This window comes from Odontomachus brunneus, unplaced genomic scaffold (assembly GCF_010583005.1).
Source record: "Odontomachus brunneus isolate Ranch 3 - 2012 unplaced genomic scaffold, Obru_v1 Obru_scaffold_007, whole genome shotgun sequence".
NCBI lineage: Eukaryota > Metazoa > Arthropoda > Insecta > Hymenoptera > Formicidae > Odontomachus > Odontomachus brunneus.
The window spans coordinates 257,676-272,245 of NW_022639457.1; the positions used below are offsets into that span (position 1 = coordinate 257,676).

Below are 14,570 nucleotides of genomic sequence, written 5' to 3' on the forward strand. Positions count from 1 at the left end.
ATATTTATCGTGCAACTTGTAGCTCCAGTTCCTGTTCGGATCGCTACCACGATTGAGTAAACCGTACGTCTTCCTCCACATTCGATTCTGTGAAAAATTGTTCACACAGGATCGTTCACATAGGCTTGTTTTAATATTTATCACTTGGAACTTATCTTATGTGAGATTTTCAAATTTCTACTCTGAATGTGAGTTAGATTCAAGTTTTTCAGTCAAATTACGATATACCTGACATTTATATGTGTAATCGCGATTCAGTTGAAAAAGCTTTCATCTAATTCTGAGTATCTTAGTTATGAAACGAGTTTCAAATAATAACTATTAATCACATACTTTATACTATATGTTACAACTAATTTCCGATGAAGATCGTGAATATTGTTTTTATCTCGACTTTCACGAGAAGGGTCGATAAAATGTCTATTAATCGCGAAAACATGAATTTTCACCAAGTATGAATCGCGCATAAGCACACCAATTAAGAAGTACAACGTTACATTGTTCAACATAAGAAATTTTGATGTCGTGGAATGTGATAATTTACGCTATCTCTAAGAAACCATAACGCAACGACGATGCTTTCCTATTATATCAAAGAGCATTCCTTTCTTCTAAATTTATAAATCTTTAGCTAGAAGCGTAGTAAAAGGACTGTATTCTAGAATTATCGAAGTGCATTCATCGTGGTACGCGTGTACACGTATCCGTCCAGATTGAACGAGAGAAATGTACCAGTCGTAGTTCTCGGCTACATCTCTGATATTCAGATCTACGAATAGTGCGTACATTTTTTCCTATTTTTTCTCCTTTGTCCCTTTGAATCGCGTGGTTCATAATAAATATATTGTCCATAGTTCCTCTTTCCTTTTTAAAACCTGCCTGATTTTCTGGTAATAAATCTTTTTGTTTTATCTTTTCTTCTAAACTTTTTCTTAACACCTCTACATAAATTTTATATTTCGTACATAATAATGATATTACCCTGTAATTTTTCCATCTTTTCTTTATCTCTTTTGTTATAAATTGGAACTACCACACCTTTTCTCCAGTCTTTAGATATCTCTCCTTCCCTCCATATTTGCTTTATTAATTCTATTAATCCATCTCTTATAAGATCTTGTAAGACCTCCGTATCCCCATTCTTCTATCTGGATTTAATCTACTCCCGCCGCTTTTCCTTTCTTCGTTCTCTTCACTGCTTGGTATATTTTATCTTCCTCCAAGTCTGCCTTATCTCTCCCTGTTTTTCTTTTCTCTTAACTTTTCTTCTTGTCTTCTCCCATTACCCTTTTCTTTTCCTTTCAACAAATACTGAAAGTGATATTTCCATTCTTCTTTGCTTATGTTATTTACATTATCCTCTCTTTGGTTTTTTCTTTTATTTATATATTTCCACGCTTCTGCTTTATTCCTTAGGCTTCTCAATTTTCCTCTTCTTCCTTCTATATTTCTTTTTTTTTCTAACAGCTCCCTCCATTTCTTCCTTTCCTCTATATATCTTTCTCTGTTTGATTTTCCTTCCCTCCTTTTTATAAATATTCTCTTCATCCTCCTCTTTCCTCTTGTCACCACTTTGCATCCCACTAATCTCTGTATTCTAACTCCTTCTTTCCTATTTTATTATCCTTTTTTTTTTAGCGCTCCATTTATTATCTCTTTTCCCATTTCTCTGCTAATATTTTGATTTCTGGTCCCTTATTCTAACTAGTCCTATTATTTATATTCTTCTTGTATTCTCCCTTTGCCTCTCTGTCTTAGCAAATCGTTGTTCTCCTTTTCTTGTGCTTCTCTTCTTTCTTTTCTAGGCATATAATCCCAATCCATTTTCTTTTCTATTCTAAATTCTTTAACAATTTCATTAAAAATTCGTTTACAATAATACAATCTATTACCGTTCTACTACCTCTAGAACTTATATAACGTAAATTCCCCTTCTTCATCTCCTTTCCTTGCCCAGAACTCGTTCACCTATACTACTCTCTTAGGAAATCTCAAATAAGTTTTGCTGATATTCACAAGATTTCGCCGAGAGTCTCGTCAAAAGTCAAGTCACTCTTGACAGAATTTTTTTTAGCATAAAGTTGCAAAATATTTCTTGTATACATATATAATTTCGATTATATCATACATAATTTCTTACATATAATTTTAATATCCCAAGTATTATTTAAAAATAAACTTAAAAAATATTATAATCATTTGAAATGCGATCTTTACAGAGAAGAATAAAGAAATAATGTTTGCAGGTAAAGACAAATCAACGGACATTTCATGTCGAGAACGTGGCTGTTAAATTTCCCGAAGATAAATTCATGAGTTTTTTTACAAAAGAACATAAACTCGCATTTAGTTTAGATACGTACAGGACAATTCAGATGTGGAATATCGCTCGTACCGACTCCATAAAATGAAGTTAAGGAATGTGTACTCTGAGCAACCCTAATGTTATATATACAAAGTGTCCCATTTTAAAAGACAAATTAAAATATCCTTTGAAATATATATTTTAGAGAAAAATGTTTCAGGTAAAAGTTATAAAGTTCAAAGAAGGCCAGTAAATGACGTTATTAGGTTTTGGATCTCAGGCTTATGTTGCGCCTAGTAGGGTGTTAGTTAAATTATTTAAAAAGGGTCACCATTTTTTTATACATTCTTATCTCGAGAGTTTTTCCAAATTATAACAAAGTATTCTTTCGTGTCGATTTGTCAAGATATGAGACGTGAAAGTTACTGTATCGCCAACATTAGCATTATTCAAGATGTACCACGTGGATGTTGTACGATCGGATTTACATCTCTTTCGTGTATGTGTGTGTGTGTGTGTGTTACAGCAGAGATTAGGACCCCACGGTTCGTCACTCTCGTAGTATTTATTAACTCGGAACCTTCTCTGTTATGTGTACATGTATATATGTGTATGTTGCAGATTAATGAAAATAACAAATTAGCTAAATAGTGCTGTCGTAGCATGTGTCTATGTTTTTCTAATAACATTAAGAAATCTGCAACATATTAAAACACTACATAAAAATTGGAGAGAGTAGAGCGAGGAGATCGATATACTACCAGAAAAACAGAAACATTTAATATGTCTGTGTGATTATAGTCAGTGATTTTGGCGGACGAAATACTAAAATATATAGGGATGAAAGAGAAAGAGGTGATTACATAAAACACCACAATTCATTTTCGAGATCCAATAGATTTATTTGTAAGTAGGTAACAAAGAAGTATTAGTAAACATATAATCAGTTATATTATATATTTAGATATAATATTTTTTTTCCTTTTTACCTTTTTACCTCCTAGACACTGAAAACTTGTTATTTTTCCTAGATACAAAGTGCGATATTGTGCATCTTCGAATCAAGATGTTACATGCGCGGCATATCGAGTAAAAGAAAGTATTATTTAATATTTATTATTGAATAAAATAAGGTTTGCCTGCTTTAATATGTTTTGTAGAGCATAGACCGCCTCCTCTCCAAACCAAACGATACGCTCGGGCGATTGCAAGAAGCCATCTCTAGAAAATTTATCTAGTAATCCGTAAGACAAAACAAGAGATTTGTTATATCTTTCCTTGATATAAGTTATGGTACTTCCTCTATCAAATTCTAAAAAGAAGAATTTCGTGTTTAATTGTTTCGATAGTCCACTACAATGTTCAGAATTAAAGGCTTAGTTATATAGATGAGATATAGTATAGCAGAATGATTCGAGTTACAACTCTAAAGAATTAAATACGACAATAAAATAACCTCCGCGATGTTATTGTTTAAGAATTATACAAAAAAGTTCCTAAGCAAGATAGATAAGTCAGGAGTGAAAGGTACTTTGAATGTTTACCGTTTGCTTTGACGACATTATTTTGTTCTAGTGACATCAAATAGCGATTTCCTATTATACTTTGATGAGGTACAATAAACGGTGTTTTGGCGATTTTTATCTAAAATCATTAATATTATTAAAAATTGGAGCACTATAAAAATAACGAATTGTGCCGAGTTCAAATATTATATGGTTAAATCAATTAAACTCATTGTGACTAAAATATTTCTAATTCATAAGTGATATACGAAAAGAGGCGACAATACACTATTTCTAATCTTTATCATTGTAAAATCGGATGATTTATTACATAAGATTTGCTAAATATGTAGCATAGTGTCGCACTCCTTATATGTATCGATTTAATGATACGATAATTTGCATTATCCAAAGGATATAGAGATATTTTAGCGATGGTTGTGCTGTTTTTTAAAGAAAATATATTTCTCTCGAATTTAACGCAATTCCGAAGAAGAACGCGTTAAACATATAGCTTATTGTCGGGAATTCTTACCATATTTGAATCGGACTCTGTTAATTTCATAGTATTATACGTGATTACGTCAGGAGGATACGTCACGTCAGACGAGTGGGAGTGGAATGATAAGTACGCGAAGAATTTGTCCTTGATAGATTCGATGTATTCGGACATGCTCTTTGTTTCAACTTCAGAAAATGGTTTGGGTCCGCCATACATGTTGGTCTGGCTATAAAACGACGGATCTGACAAAACAAGATATGGTAAAAAATGATACATATTAATAAAAAATAAATAACGGGAATGAAATCAAATAAAGACGATACCACGCGTTCATAAGATCAATCTTTCTACGCAATAGAGTGCATCGTGTTTAATGGTATTTAAAAAAAATGCATGCGAAGATTATTTGAGCTTATCGTGCGTGCATGAGCTCATCGCTAATGAGCATGCGGAGTAATTACCAATTAATAATTCATATTCATAAGACATATCATAGCACTTACAGGATCCAAGGTAACCCCAGTTTCTATTGGGATTACAACCAATGGTGTTAATATCGGTGTTAATATCGGTGTACGGCTTAAGGGTCTTTGTCCACATTCGATCCTGCAGGAAATTTAATTTGTACAAATTTTTTTCAATATATAAATGATATCTCCGACGAAAATGGCGAATATTGACCTTATCCCAATTTCCCGAGAAATCGACGTTGTCCACTAATTGGGCACGTCACAATCATTATTATCAGATCACACATTAAAGACAATGGTTGCAAGATTATGTTTAATGGTAAAATGTAAAGGAATGTGATAACTTCTACACTATCTCAAAGAGATTACAATGCTACGATGGCGCTTTCTCGTTATTATCTCGGGAAAACTCTTTTTTTCTGGATTTGAAAATCTTTAGCTAAAAGTGTAGTTTAACGCTTGCTTTACAAGATTACTATAAAGCGTGCACTCACTGTCGTGTGCGTGTACACATATCCATCCGGATTGAACACGGGAAAGATATACCAGTCGTAGCTTTCAGCCATATTTCTGATCTTACTATCGTGGCTAGACAGTAATTGGTGAATTATATACATAACGACGGCCGGCGACATCCATTCCCTGGCATTAATGCCACCTTCGAGGAACACGCCGGGATTGTTCGGCTTGAAGGATATCTTCACGCCCTTGATCTGCCGTCCTTCGTATGTCGAGCCGCCTACTATGATCTCCACATTCTCAGGATACATCTCAGTCAGGTCGTCCAGGTTTTTGTAGATCTTCTCGAGGGTATGATAATTGGTAAAATCGAAGAAACTTAACTGGCCTTTTTTTGTTGTCAAGTTAATTAATCTTTGGACATCGTCTTCTAAGATGAAAAAGTGCATTTTAACTGAATTCATTACTTCTTCAAACCTCTTCACATTGTCCGGAGATACCATAACATTTAAATATGCATCCATTTCGTTCGATATATTCCATATGTCACACTACGAACAGACGTCACATTTTATTTATTTCGCATATATTTATAAAGAAAATACAAGTTGGAGAAAACAAGGTATCGGATTTAATAAAATATCGAAGTATTAGATGCCAGAAACATCGAAGTTCTATAATTTAAATATGTTCAAGATTTTGAACTCAGAAATGTTGATGTTTCAGGATTCAAAAGCATTAAAGTTTTAGAAGTCGAATAAATTGAGATATTGAAATTGTTCAGAACGATATTGATAAAAAATTAAAAATCATATATTGTAAAAAACCGTTAAAAGCAATAGAATGTACAAGCAGTTATGCCTTACCAAAAATTTTCTATTTATAATGATATTTGCAATCAAGATCACTTACATTATCTGTTGAGGAAAATTTATATAAGCTCTGTATCAGCAATTTTTGGCTAAATGTTGTCGGAATAACACGAAACAACTTATAGTTCTCGTAGCTGGCTAACTTGCCGGCCGTTATACCAACGAAAACGCATAATAGTATCACCTTCCACATTGTAACTGTGTGCAAACATATTGTATGTTATTCTTCGATCTTAACTCGTGAATATAATTTTCATTAATTTTTTATTACGTAGCATCGTCTTTATTATCATAAATGTTTCAAGCGATTCAAATTCAGGTAGATATTGATTGATCCTATAATTTCAATAAATTTAGTTACCGAATCTCGACGATAGATAAATCGGTATAAATCTTCAAATTATTTTGCTCTGTTATGCTTCGACAGATACACCGTTCAGTTTCACGAAAGATTATTTTTAGGATAGTGTAATTTCGTGGAGTGTAATAGAAACACTCTAAATACCATCACTGTTTTTTCTAATGTATTTTATTTTGTGCCAAGAATTTGGCTGTTAAATTTCCCTAAGTTAAACTCGTGAAATTTCTCAAAATCTGCAGTTTACACTTAAATTTACGATACTTACTCGAAGGGTAAGACGCCAAATGTATTGCTTACACGGAGTGTAGTGAAAGAATGTATGTTCCGAGGGAGCACTTTTTGGTTTTATATACGTGCTGCTTATCTGTCGTCACAATATACTGACAACCTAAAGTGCTGATAATTCTTCAAAGGTATTGTGTTATAAATACTTGCAAGGGAAAGGCTGACAGTCGTATGCATTATAACGGCTTTACAATCGTCGCTTATTTTAGTAAGATTCAAGTCTTATTTTGGTGTGACATACCTACCATAGCTACCATGTATAAAAATTCCCAAAGGACTCACAATTAATTTTGTTAATGGTATAAGACAATTTGTAACACAATCTAATTGACTGTAATAAGAAGAAAGTGCTAAGAAACATCCAGAGGGGATAAGAATGTTGAAAGAACATGTGCATAGTTATGCAAAAATCCTAGTTGCTTATGTTATTTATCCTCTCTTTTGCTTCTTATTTTATTTATATATTTCCACGTTTCTGCTTTATTTCTTAGGCTTCTCATTTCCTTTTCCTCTTCTTCCTACTGCATTTCTTTTCTAACAGCTCCCTCCATTTCTTACTTTCCCCTATATATCTTTCCTTATTTGACTTTCCTTTCCTCCATTTTATAAGTATCCTCTTCATCTTTCTTTTTCCTCTTGTACTCTTTCCTCTTGTACACTTTCCATCCCACTAATCTCTGTATCCTAACTCCTTCTTTCTTATTTTAATATCCTTACTTATTAGCCCAAGGTATCATTCCTTTTAGTTATTCCCATTTCTCTTCCATTATTCTGATTTCTGCTCCATCATTCCAACTAGTCCTATTTATATTGTTCTTGTATACTTTCCTTGTCTCAACGTCTCAGCAAATCGTTATTCTCCTTTCCTTGTGCTTCTCTTCTTTTTTTTCTAGGTATATGATCCCAATCCATTTTCTTTTCTATTCTAAATTCTTTAACAATTTCATTAAAAATTCGTTTGCAATAACATAATCTAAAACCGTACTATCTAGTACCTTATGCAATTACCTACGTTATTAATTATGTATTTACCTTATATATGTAAATTTCCCTTCTTCATCCCCTTTCCTTGCTCATTCATCTATACTACTCTCTTAATAAATCTCAAGGAAATTTTGCTGATATTCATAAGATTTCGTCAAGAGTCATCGAACTCGTCGAGAGTCAAGTGGCTCTTAACAGAATTTCTCTTAGCATAAAGTTGCGAAATATTTATTATATACATATATAATTTTGATTATATCATATAATTTCTTACATATAATTTCGATAGCCGGAAAATATATAATTATATATAGGAAGTATTCTTTAAAAATGAACTTAAACAATATTATTATCTCTTAAAATGTGATCTTTACAGAAAAGAATAAAGAAATAACGTTTGCAGGTAAATCGACGAACGTTTCGTGTCGAGAACGTGACTGGTAAATTCCGCGAAGATAAATTCGCGAGTTTTTTTACAAAAATGATATAAATTCGCGCGTAGTTTACGATATAATTCAATACAGGACAATTCAGATAGAATATCGCTCGTCTCCATAAAGTGAATTTAAAGAATGTGTACTTTGAGCAATCCTATTGCGGGTTTATATATACAGGGTGTCCCATTTTAAATGACAAATTAAAATATTTTGTGAAATATATATTTTAGAGAAAAATGTTACAGGTCAAAGTTATAAGGTTCAAAGAAGGTCAGTAAATGACATTATTAGATTTTAGGTCTTAAGCCTATGTTACGCTTAGTTGGTTCTTAGTTAAATTATTTAAAAGGGGTTTTCATTTTTTTTATGCATTCTTGTAGCTTATCTCGAGAGTTTTCCAAAACACTATAACAAAGTATTTTTTCGTTAAATATTTGAGATATGAGACTTGAAAGTTACAATACCGCCAACATTAACATTATTCAAAATATACCACGTGGATGTAGCTCGATCGGATTTACATCTCTTTCGTGTATGTGTATTACAGCAGAGATTAGGACCCCACGGTTCGTCACTCTCGTAATATTTATTGACTCCAAGCTTTCTCTGCTATGTGTACATGTGTATATATGTATGTTGCAGATTAATGAAAATAACAAATTAGCTAAATGGTACAGTCGTATCATGTATCTATGTTATTCTAATAATATTAAGAAATCTGCAGCATATTAAGACACTACATGAGAAGTAAAATTGGAGAAGGCAGAACGAGAAGATCGATATACTACTAGAAAAACAGAAACGTTTAATATATCTGTGTGATCACAGTCACTGATATTGGCCGAAGGAATACTAAAATATATAGGAATGAAAGAGAAAGAGGTGAATACATAAAACACCACAATTCATTTTCGAGAGCTAATAGATTTATTGGTAAGTAGGTAACAAAGAAGTACTAATAAAAATATAATCAATTACGGGCATTACATATTTGGAGATATGATATTTTATTTTTTTTTTTGCTTTTTACCTCCTAGACATTGAAAACACAAACTTGTTATTTTTCCTGGATACAAAGTGCAATATTGTGTATCTTTGAACCAAGATGTCACATGCGCGACATATCGAATAAGAAAGTAGTATTATTTTAGTAATATTTATCATAGGAATAATATTTTGTGTTTTCTAATATGTTTTCTAGATCATAAAGAGCAATCTTACTATGCTTAACAATTAGCTTAGGCGATTGTAAGAAGCCATTGAGAGAATATATATCTTGTAATCCATAAGCCAAAACAAGAGGTTTGTTATATGTTCCCTTGACATAAGTTATGGAACTTCCACGATCTAAATCTAAAAAGAAAAGTTTCACGTTTAATTTTTTCAATAGAACACTACTAGGTTCAGAATTAAAGATTTAAATATATAGATAAGATATAGTACAGCAGAATGATTTGAATAACAACTATAAAGAAATAAATACGATAATAAAATAAACTCCGCGATTCTATTGTTTAAGAATTATATAAAAAAGTTCCTAAGCAAGATAGATATGTTTGGAATGATAGATATTTTGAATGCTTACCAATTGTTTTGAAGACATTCTTGAATCCATATTCATGAAATATAAACTTGGTGATGCTCTTCTAAAATTAAAATTATTAATATTATTAAAAATTAAGACACTATAAAAATGATGAATTGCGCCCACGAGTTCAAATATTATATGGCTACATCAATTAAACTCATTACGTATGACCGAATATTTCCAATTCATAAGTGATATACGAAAAGAAGCGACAATACATTATTTCGAATCTTCATAAAATCGAATAATTTATTATAATAAGATTTGCTAAATATATACCACAGAGTCGTACTCTCTATATGCATCGATTGAATGATATGATAATTTGCACTATCCAAAGGATACAGAGATATATAAGCATTGTTCTGTTCTTTAAAAGAAAATACATTTCTCTCTACTTTAACGCAATTTCGAAGAAGAACGCTTTAAATGTACAGCTTATTGTCGGGATCTCTTACCATATCTGAATCGTACTGCTTAGTGTTATTCGTGAAGTCGTCGGGAGGATACGTCAAGTCAGGCGAGTGGGAGTGGAATGAAAAGTACGCGAAGAATTTGTCCTTGATAGATTCGATGTATTCGGACATGCTCTTCGTTTCAACTTCAGAGAATGGTTCGGGTCCGGCGAACATGTTGGATTTGGAACCAAATATATTACCTGACAGATCAAGATGCGGTATAAAAATGATGCACATTAATGAAAAATAAATAACGGGAATGTAATCAAATAAAAGCGATGCCGCACCACACTTTCATAAAATTAATCCTTCTACGCGATAAAGTGCATTGTGTTTAATGATATTAAAAAAAGTGCATGAGAAGATTATTTGAGCTTATTCTACGTGCGTGACATCGCTAATGAGTATGCGCAATAATTACCAATTAATTATTCATATTCATGAGTCACATCATAGCACTTACCGTTCCACTTGTAATCCCAGTTCTTGTTAGGGTTACTACCAATGGTATTATTGTACGGCTTACGAGTCTTTGTCCACATTCGATCCTGGAGAAAAATCAATTTGTACAAATTCTTTTCAATGTATAAATAATATCTCCGACGGAAATGACGAATATTAACTTTATCCATATTTCCCGAGAATTCGACGTTAATTAGACTCGTCACAATCATTATTATCAGATCACACATTAAAGACAATAGTTGCAAGATTAAGTTTAATAGTAAAATATGTAAAGAAATGTGACAACTTTCACAGTATCTCAAGTGATTACAATTCGACGATGGTGCTTTTTTATTATTATTTTAGGAACCATTCTTTTAGATTTAAAAGTCTTCAACCAAAAGTGTAGTTTGAACATCTACTTTATGAGATTACTATAGAGCGTGCACTCACTGTAGTGTGTGTGTACACATATCCATCCGGATTGAACACGGGAAAGATATACCAGTCGTAGCTTTCAGCAGTATTTCTGGTATGAGTATCGTTGCTACTCAGTAATTGATGTATAATATACATGACGACGGCCGGCGCCATCCATTCCCTGGCGTTAATGCCACCTTCGAGGAACACGCCGGGGTTGTTCGGCTTGAAGGATATCTTCACACCCTTGATTTGTCGTCCTTCGTATGTTGAACCGCCCACTATGATCTTTACATTCTCAGGATACATCTCAGCCAGGTCGTCCAGGTTTTTGTAGATCTCCTCGAGGGTATGGTAATTGGTAAAGTCGAAGGAACTTGACTGGCCTTTTTTTGTTGTCAAATTAATTAACGTTTGGACATAGTCTTCCAAGGATATGAAATTCAGGTTAACATAGGTCATTCTCATTTTAAAATCCTCTACAAAGTCCGTATGTACCATAATATTTACACATGCATGCTCTCTATTCGGCACATTCCATAGGTCGTACTAAGAACAAACGTTACATTTTATTTACTTCGCATATATTTATAAAGGAAATATAAATTGGAAAAATAAGTATCGAATTTCATAAAATATCGAAATATTAAATGCCAGAAATATCGAAGTTCTTGGGTTTAAATATTTGCAAGATTTTGAACTCAGAAATGTTCAGGGTTGAGATGATGTTTCAGGGTTTAAAAGCATCGAAGTTTCAGGGGTTGAATAAATTGAGATATTGAAATAGTTCAGAACGTTGTCGATAAAAAAATTAAAAATCATACTACTGTGATTAAAAAATATTCGAACTTTATTTTTAAAAATCAAAATAACAAATCAATCATCAAAATTCTTATAGTCTCCTTGAAAGTAGTCCCTATTATTTGCAACGCACATATGCCAGCGTTTGATCCAGTCCTGGAAACATCGCTTATACGCGGTAAACAGTATAGCCTTCAGTTCACGCAGCTATTTTTCTTTGATGTCCTGAATCGATTCAAAACGCTGTCTGCGAAGTGGTTTTTTCAATAGGGGAAACAGGAAAAGTCGCAGAGGGCCATGTCTGGTGAATACGGTGCTTGCGGAGCGACATTCGTTGAGTTTTTTGTTAGAAATTCACGCACAAGTGTCGAGGCATACGATGTGCGTTGTCGTGATGCCACGAGTTGGTTCCCCACAATTCCGGCCGTTTCTTACGGATTGCTTCGCGAAAACGCCTCATGATAGACAAGTAGTATTCTCCATTGACTTTTTGACCAGTTGGAAGGAATTTCTAGTGCACAACACCGCAATGATCGAAGAAAACCATGAGCATGACCTTGACATTTGACTGCAAACGGCGAACTTTCTTCGGTCTTGTTTCATTTTTCAAATCCATTCTGATGATTGTTGCTTTGTTTCGACGTCGTATTGGTAAATTCATGTTTCATCACCAGTTATGATCCGTTTCATGTATATGCTGTCTCTGGATACCGTAGAAATCATCTCAGACGACACCAACACTCGATTCTTTTTTTGGAGAAAATTCAGGTTTTTCAGAATCAAGCGCGGTGCGTACATTGTAATGTACGTACCGTTTCATTTCCAGTACATTGGACAAAATGTGCTGGCACGATCCAAATGATATTTCAACTTCATCTGTTATCTCTCGCACAGTCAATCAACGATGTTTGAGCACTAATTCTTTCAATTTCTCAACGTGAGCGTCATCCGTTGACGTTGATGGTCTTCCAGGGCGTCTTCAACGGATTTTCGTTCTTCTTGAAACTTCTTAAACCACTCAAACGTACTTGTTTTCAATAAACAATTATCGTCATAAGTTCTTTGCAACATTTTGAATGCGTTTGTGAAAGAAATTTCGTTTGCAACACTAAATTTCAAACAAATTCTTTGCTTCATATTTTTCGATGTCGTAAAAATCGCCGCGCACAAAAATCTTCACTGACAAACAATTGGCACTCTCAAACGGCTTGAAGGAACGCCATAATTTTTCCATCAAATATGAAGGACATATGTACCAACTTAAGAAAGCAAACGGATTTCATTTATAGTTTTCCCGCGATTTTTAAAAAATAAAGTTCAGATATTTTTTGATCACAGTAGTATATTGTAAAAAAATGTTAAAAGCAATAGAATGTACAAGCAGTTACCTTAACAAAGATTTTCTGTTTATAATGATATTTGCAAATCAAGATGGTTACTCACCGCATGTGGTTTGGCAAATTTATAATAGGATTGCAAAAACTTTATTTGAACGTCTATTTGCGGTGTAACATGAAACAACGTATAGTTCTCATAAGTGGCAAACTCGCCGGCCGTTATACCAACGAAAGCACATAATAGTATCACCTTCCACATTGTAACTGTGTGCAAACAAATTGTATGTTATCCTTCGATTTTAACTCGTGAATTTAAAATTCATTTATTTTTTACTACGTAGTATCGTCTGTATTATCATAAATATTTCAAGCAATCCAAATTAATTAGGTAAATATTGATTAATCCTTTAATTACAATAAATTAGTTACCGAATCTCGGCGATAGACAGATCGGTATTAATCTTCAAATTATTTTTGCTCTGTTATGCTTCGACAGATACACCGTTAAGTTTCACGAGAGATTATTTTTAGGATACTCTTTATACTCTAAATACTATCACTGTTTCATCTATTGTATTCTATTTTGTGCTAAGAATCTGGCTGTTAAATTTCCTAAAGTTAAACTCGTGAAATTTCTTTAAATCTGCAGTTTACACTAAAATTTACAGTACTTACTTGAATGGTTATTCGAATTTAGACACAAAATGTATTTTATTTATATGGAGTGTAATGGAAGAATATGTGTTCCGAGGGAGCACTTTTCGCCTTTATATATGCGCAGCTTTTTTGTGGTCAGAATATACTGGTGACAAGCTGGTGAATATACTGGTATAGACAAGCTAAAGTGCTGATAATCCTTCAAATGTGTTATGATAATAATAATGAATTTTACAATGGAAGGGTTGATAGTCATATGCATTACAACGGCTTCACAATCGTCGCTTATTTTAGTAAGATTCAAGTCTTACTTTGATATAACATATCATAGCTACCATGTATAAAAATTCCCGAAGAAATCAGAAATAATTTTGTTAATGGTATAAGACAATTTGCAACACAATCTAATTGACTATAATGAGAAGAAAATGTTAAGGAGCATAAAGAGGGGATAGGAATGTCGAAAGAACATGCGCATATTTATACAGAAATTAATATAATAAAATTTATTAATTAGAAATTCGTATGTAGAAAATCAATGTTTTATCAAATAAAAATATATCATCATATAGCAAAGCAACACAACTCGAAGAATGTAATTTCTTAGGACATATGAAGAATAACAAGAGAGAGATCTCAATAAAATCAATTACATATAATTATATCATTAACTGCAGATTAACAT

General features: G+C 32.9%; 2 protein-coding genes across 3 annotated transcripts; both read right to left on the bottom strand.

Moving 5' to 3' along the window:
* Positions 1 to 3,245: 3,245 nt before the first annotated feature.
* LOC116854008 (zinc carboxypeptidase-like) lies at positions 3,246 to 6,873 on the bottom strand. Its single transcript, XM_032835435.1, has 7 exons — positions 6,740 to 6,873; positions 6,154 to 6,311; positions 5,277 to 5,792; positions 4,816 to 4,918; positions 4,346 to 4,554; positions 3,850 to 3,949; positions 3,246 to 3,617 (listed from the first exon to the last, which is right to left on the bottom strand). The coding sequence occupies exons 2-7, from the start codon at positions 6,304 to 6,306 to the stop codon at positions 3,412 to 3,414; spliced, it is 1,287 nt and encodes a 428-aa protein (XP_032691326.1). The 5' UTR covers positions 6,307 to 6,311; positions 6,740 to 6,873; the 3' UTR covers positions 3,246 to 3,411.
* A 2,211-nt stretch (positions 6,874 to 9,084) lies between these two features.
* LOC116854004 (zinc carboxypeptidase-like) lies at positions 9,085 to 14,041 on the bottom strand. Of its 2 annotated transcripts, none has more exons than XM_032835432.1 (7): positions 13,904 to 14,041; positions 13,335 to 13,492; positions 11,124 to 11,639; positions 10,690 to 10,774; positions 10,227 to 10,426; positions 9,766 to 9,823; positions 9,085 to 9,533 (listed from the first exon to the last, which is right to left on the bottom strand). In XM_032835432.1, exons 2-7 carry the CDS (start codon positions 13,485 to 13,487, stop codon positions 9,328 to 9,330), a joined length of 1,218 nt encoding a protein of 405 aa, XP_032691323.1. In that variant the 5' UTR covers positions 13,488 to 13,492; positions 13,904 to 14,041; the 3' UTR covers positions 9,085 to 9,327. The 2 variants fall into 2 exon arrangements, with proteins under 2 accessions (XP_032691323.1, XP_032691322.1); XM_032835431.1 differs by having other exon boundaries at positions 9,766 to 9,826.
* Positions 14,042 to 14,570: the final 529 nt, after the last annotated feature.

What these genes read in the sequence shown, in the direction of transcription:
- LOC116854008 (XM_032835435.1), bottom strand. Translation starts at nt 6,306, where the DNA reads ATGTGGAAGGTGATACTATTATGCGTTTTCGTTGGTATAACGGCCGGC. An exon ending in CTGGGGTTACCTTGGATCCT is followed by an intron (nt 4,555 to 4,815) that starts GTAAGTGCTATG and finishes TTGTTTTGTCAG; the next exon opens with ATCCGTCGTTTTATAGCCAG. An exon ending in TAATGTCGTCAAAGCAAACG is followed by an intron (nt 3,618 to 3,849) that starts GTAAACATTCAA and finishes TCTTCTTTTTAG; the next exon opens with AATTTGATAGAGGAAGTACC.
- LOC116854004 (XM_032835431.1), bottom strand. Translation starts at nt 13,487, where the DNA reads ATGTGGAAGGTGATACTATTATGTGCTTTCGTTGGTATAACGGCCGGC. An exon ending in AATTTGCCAAACCACATGCG is followed by an intron (nt 11,640 to 13,334) that starts GTGAGTAACCAT and finishes GTTTGTTCTTAG; the next exon opens with TACGACCTATGGAATGTGCC. An exon ending in CTGGGATTACAAGTGGAACG is followed by an intron (nt 10,427 to 10,689) that starts GTAAGTGCTATG and finishes TTGATCTGTCAG; the next exon opens with GTAATATATTTGGTTCCAAA.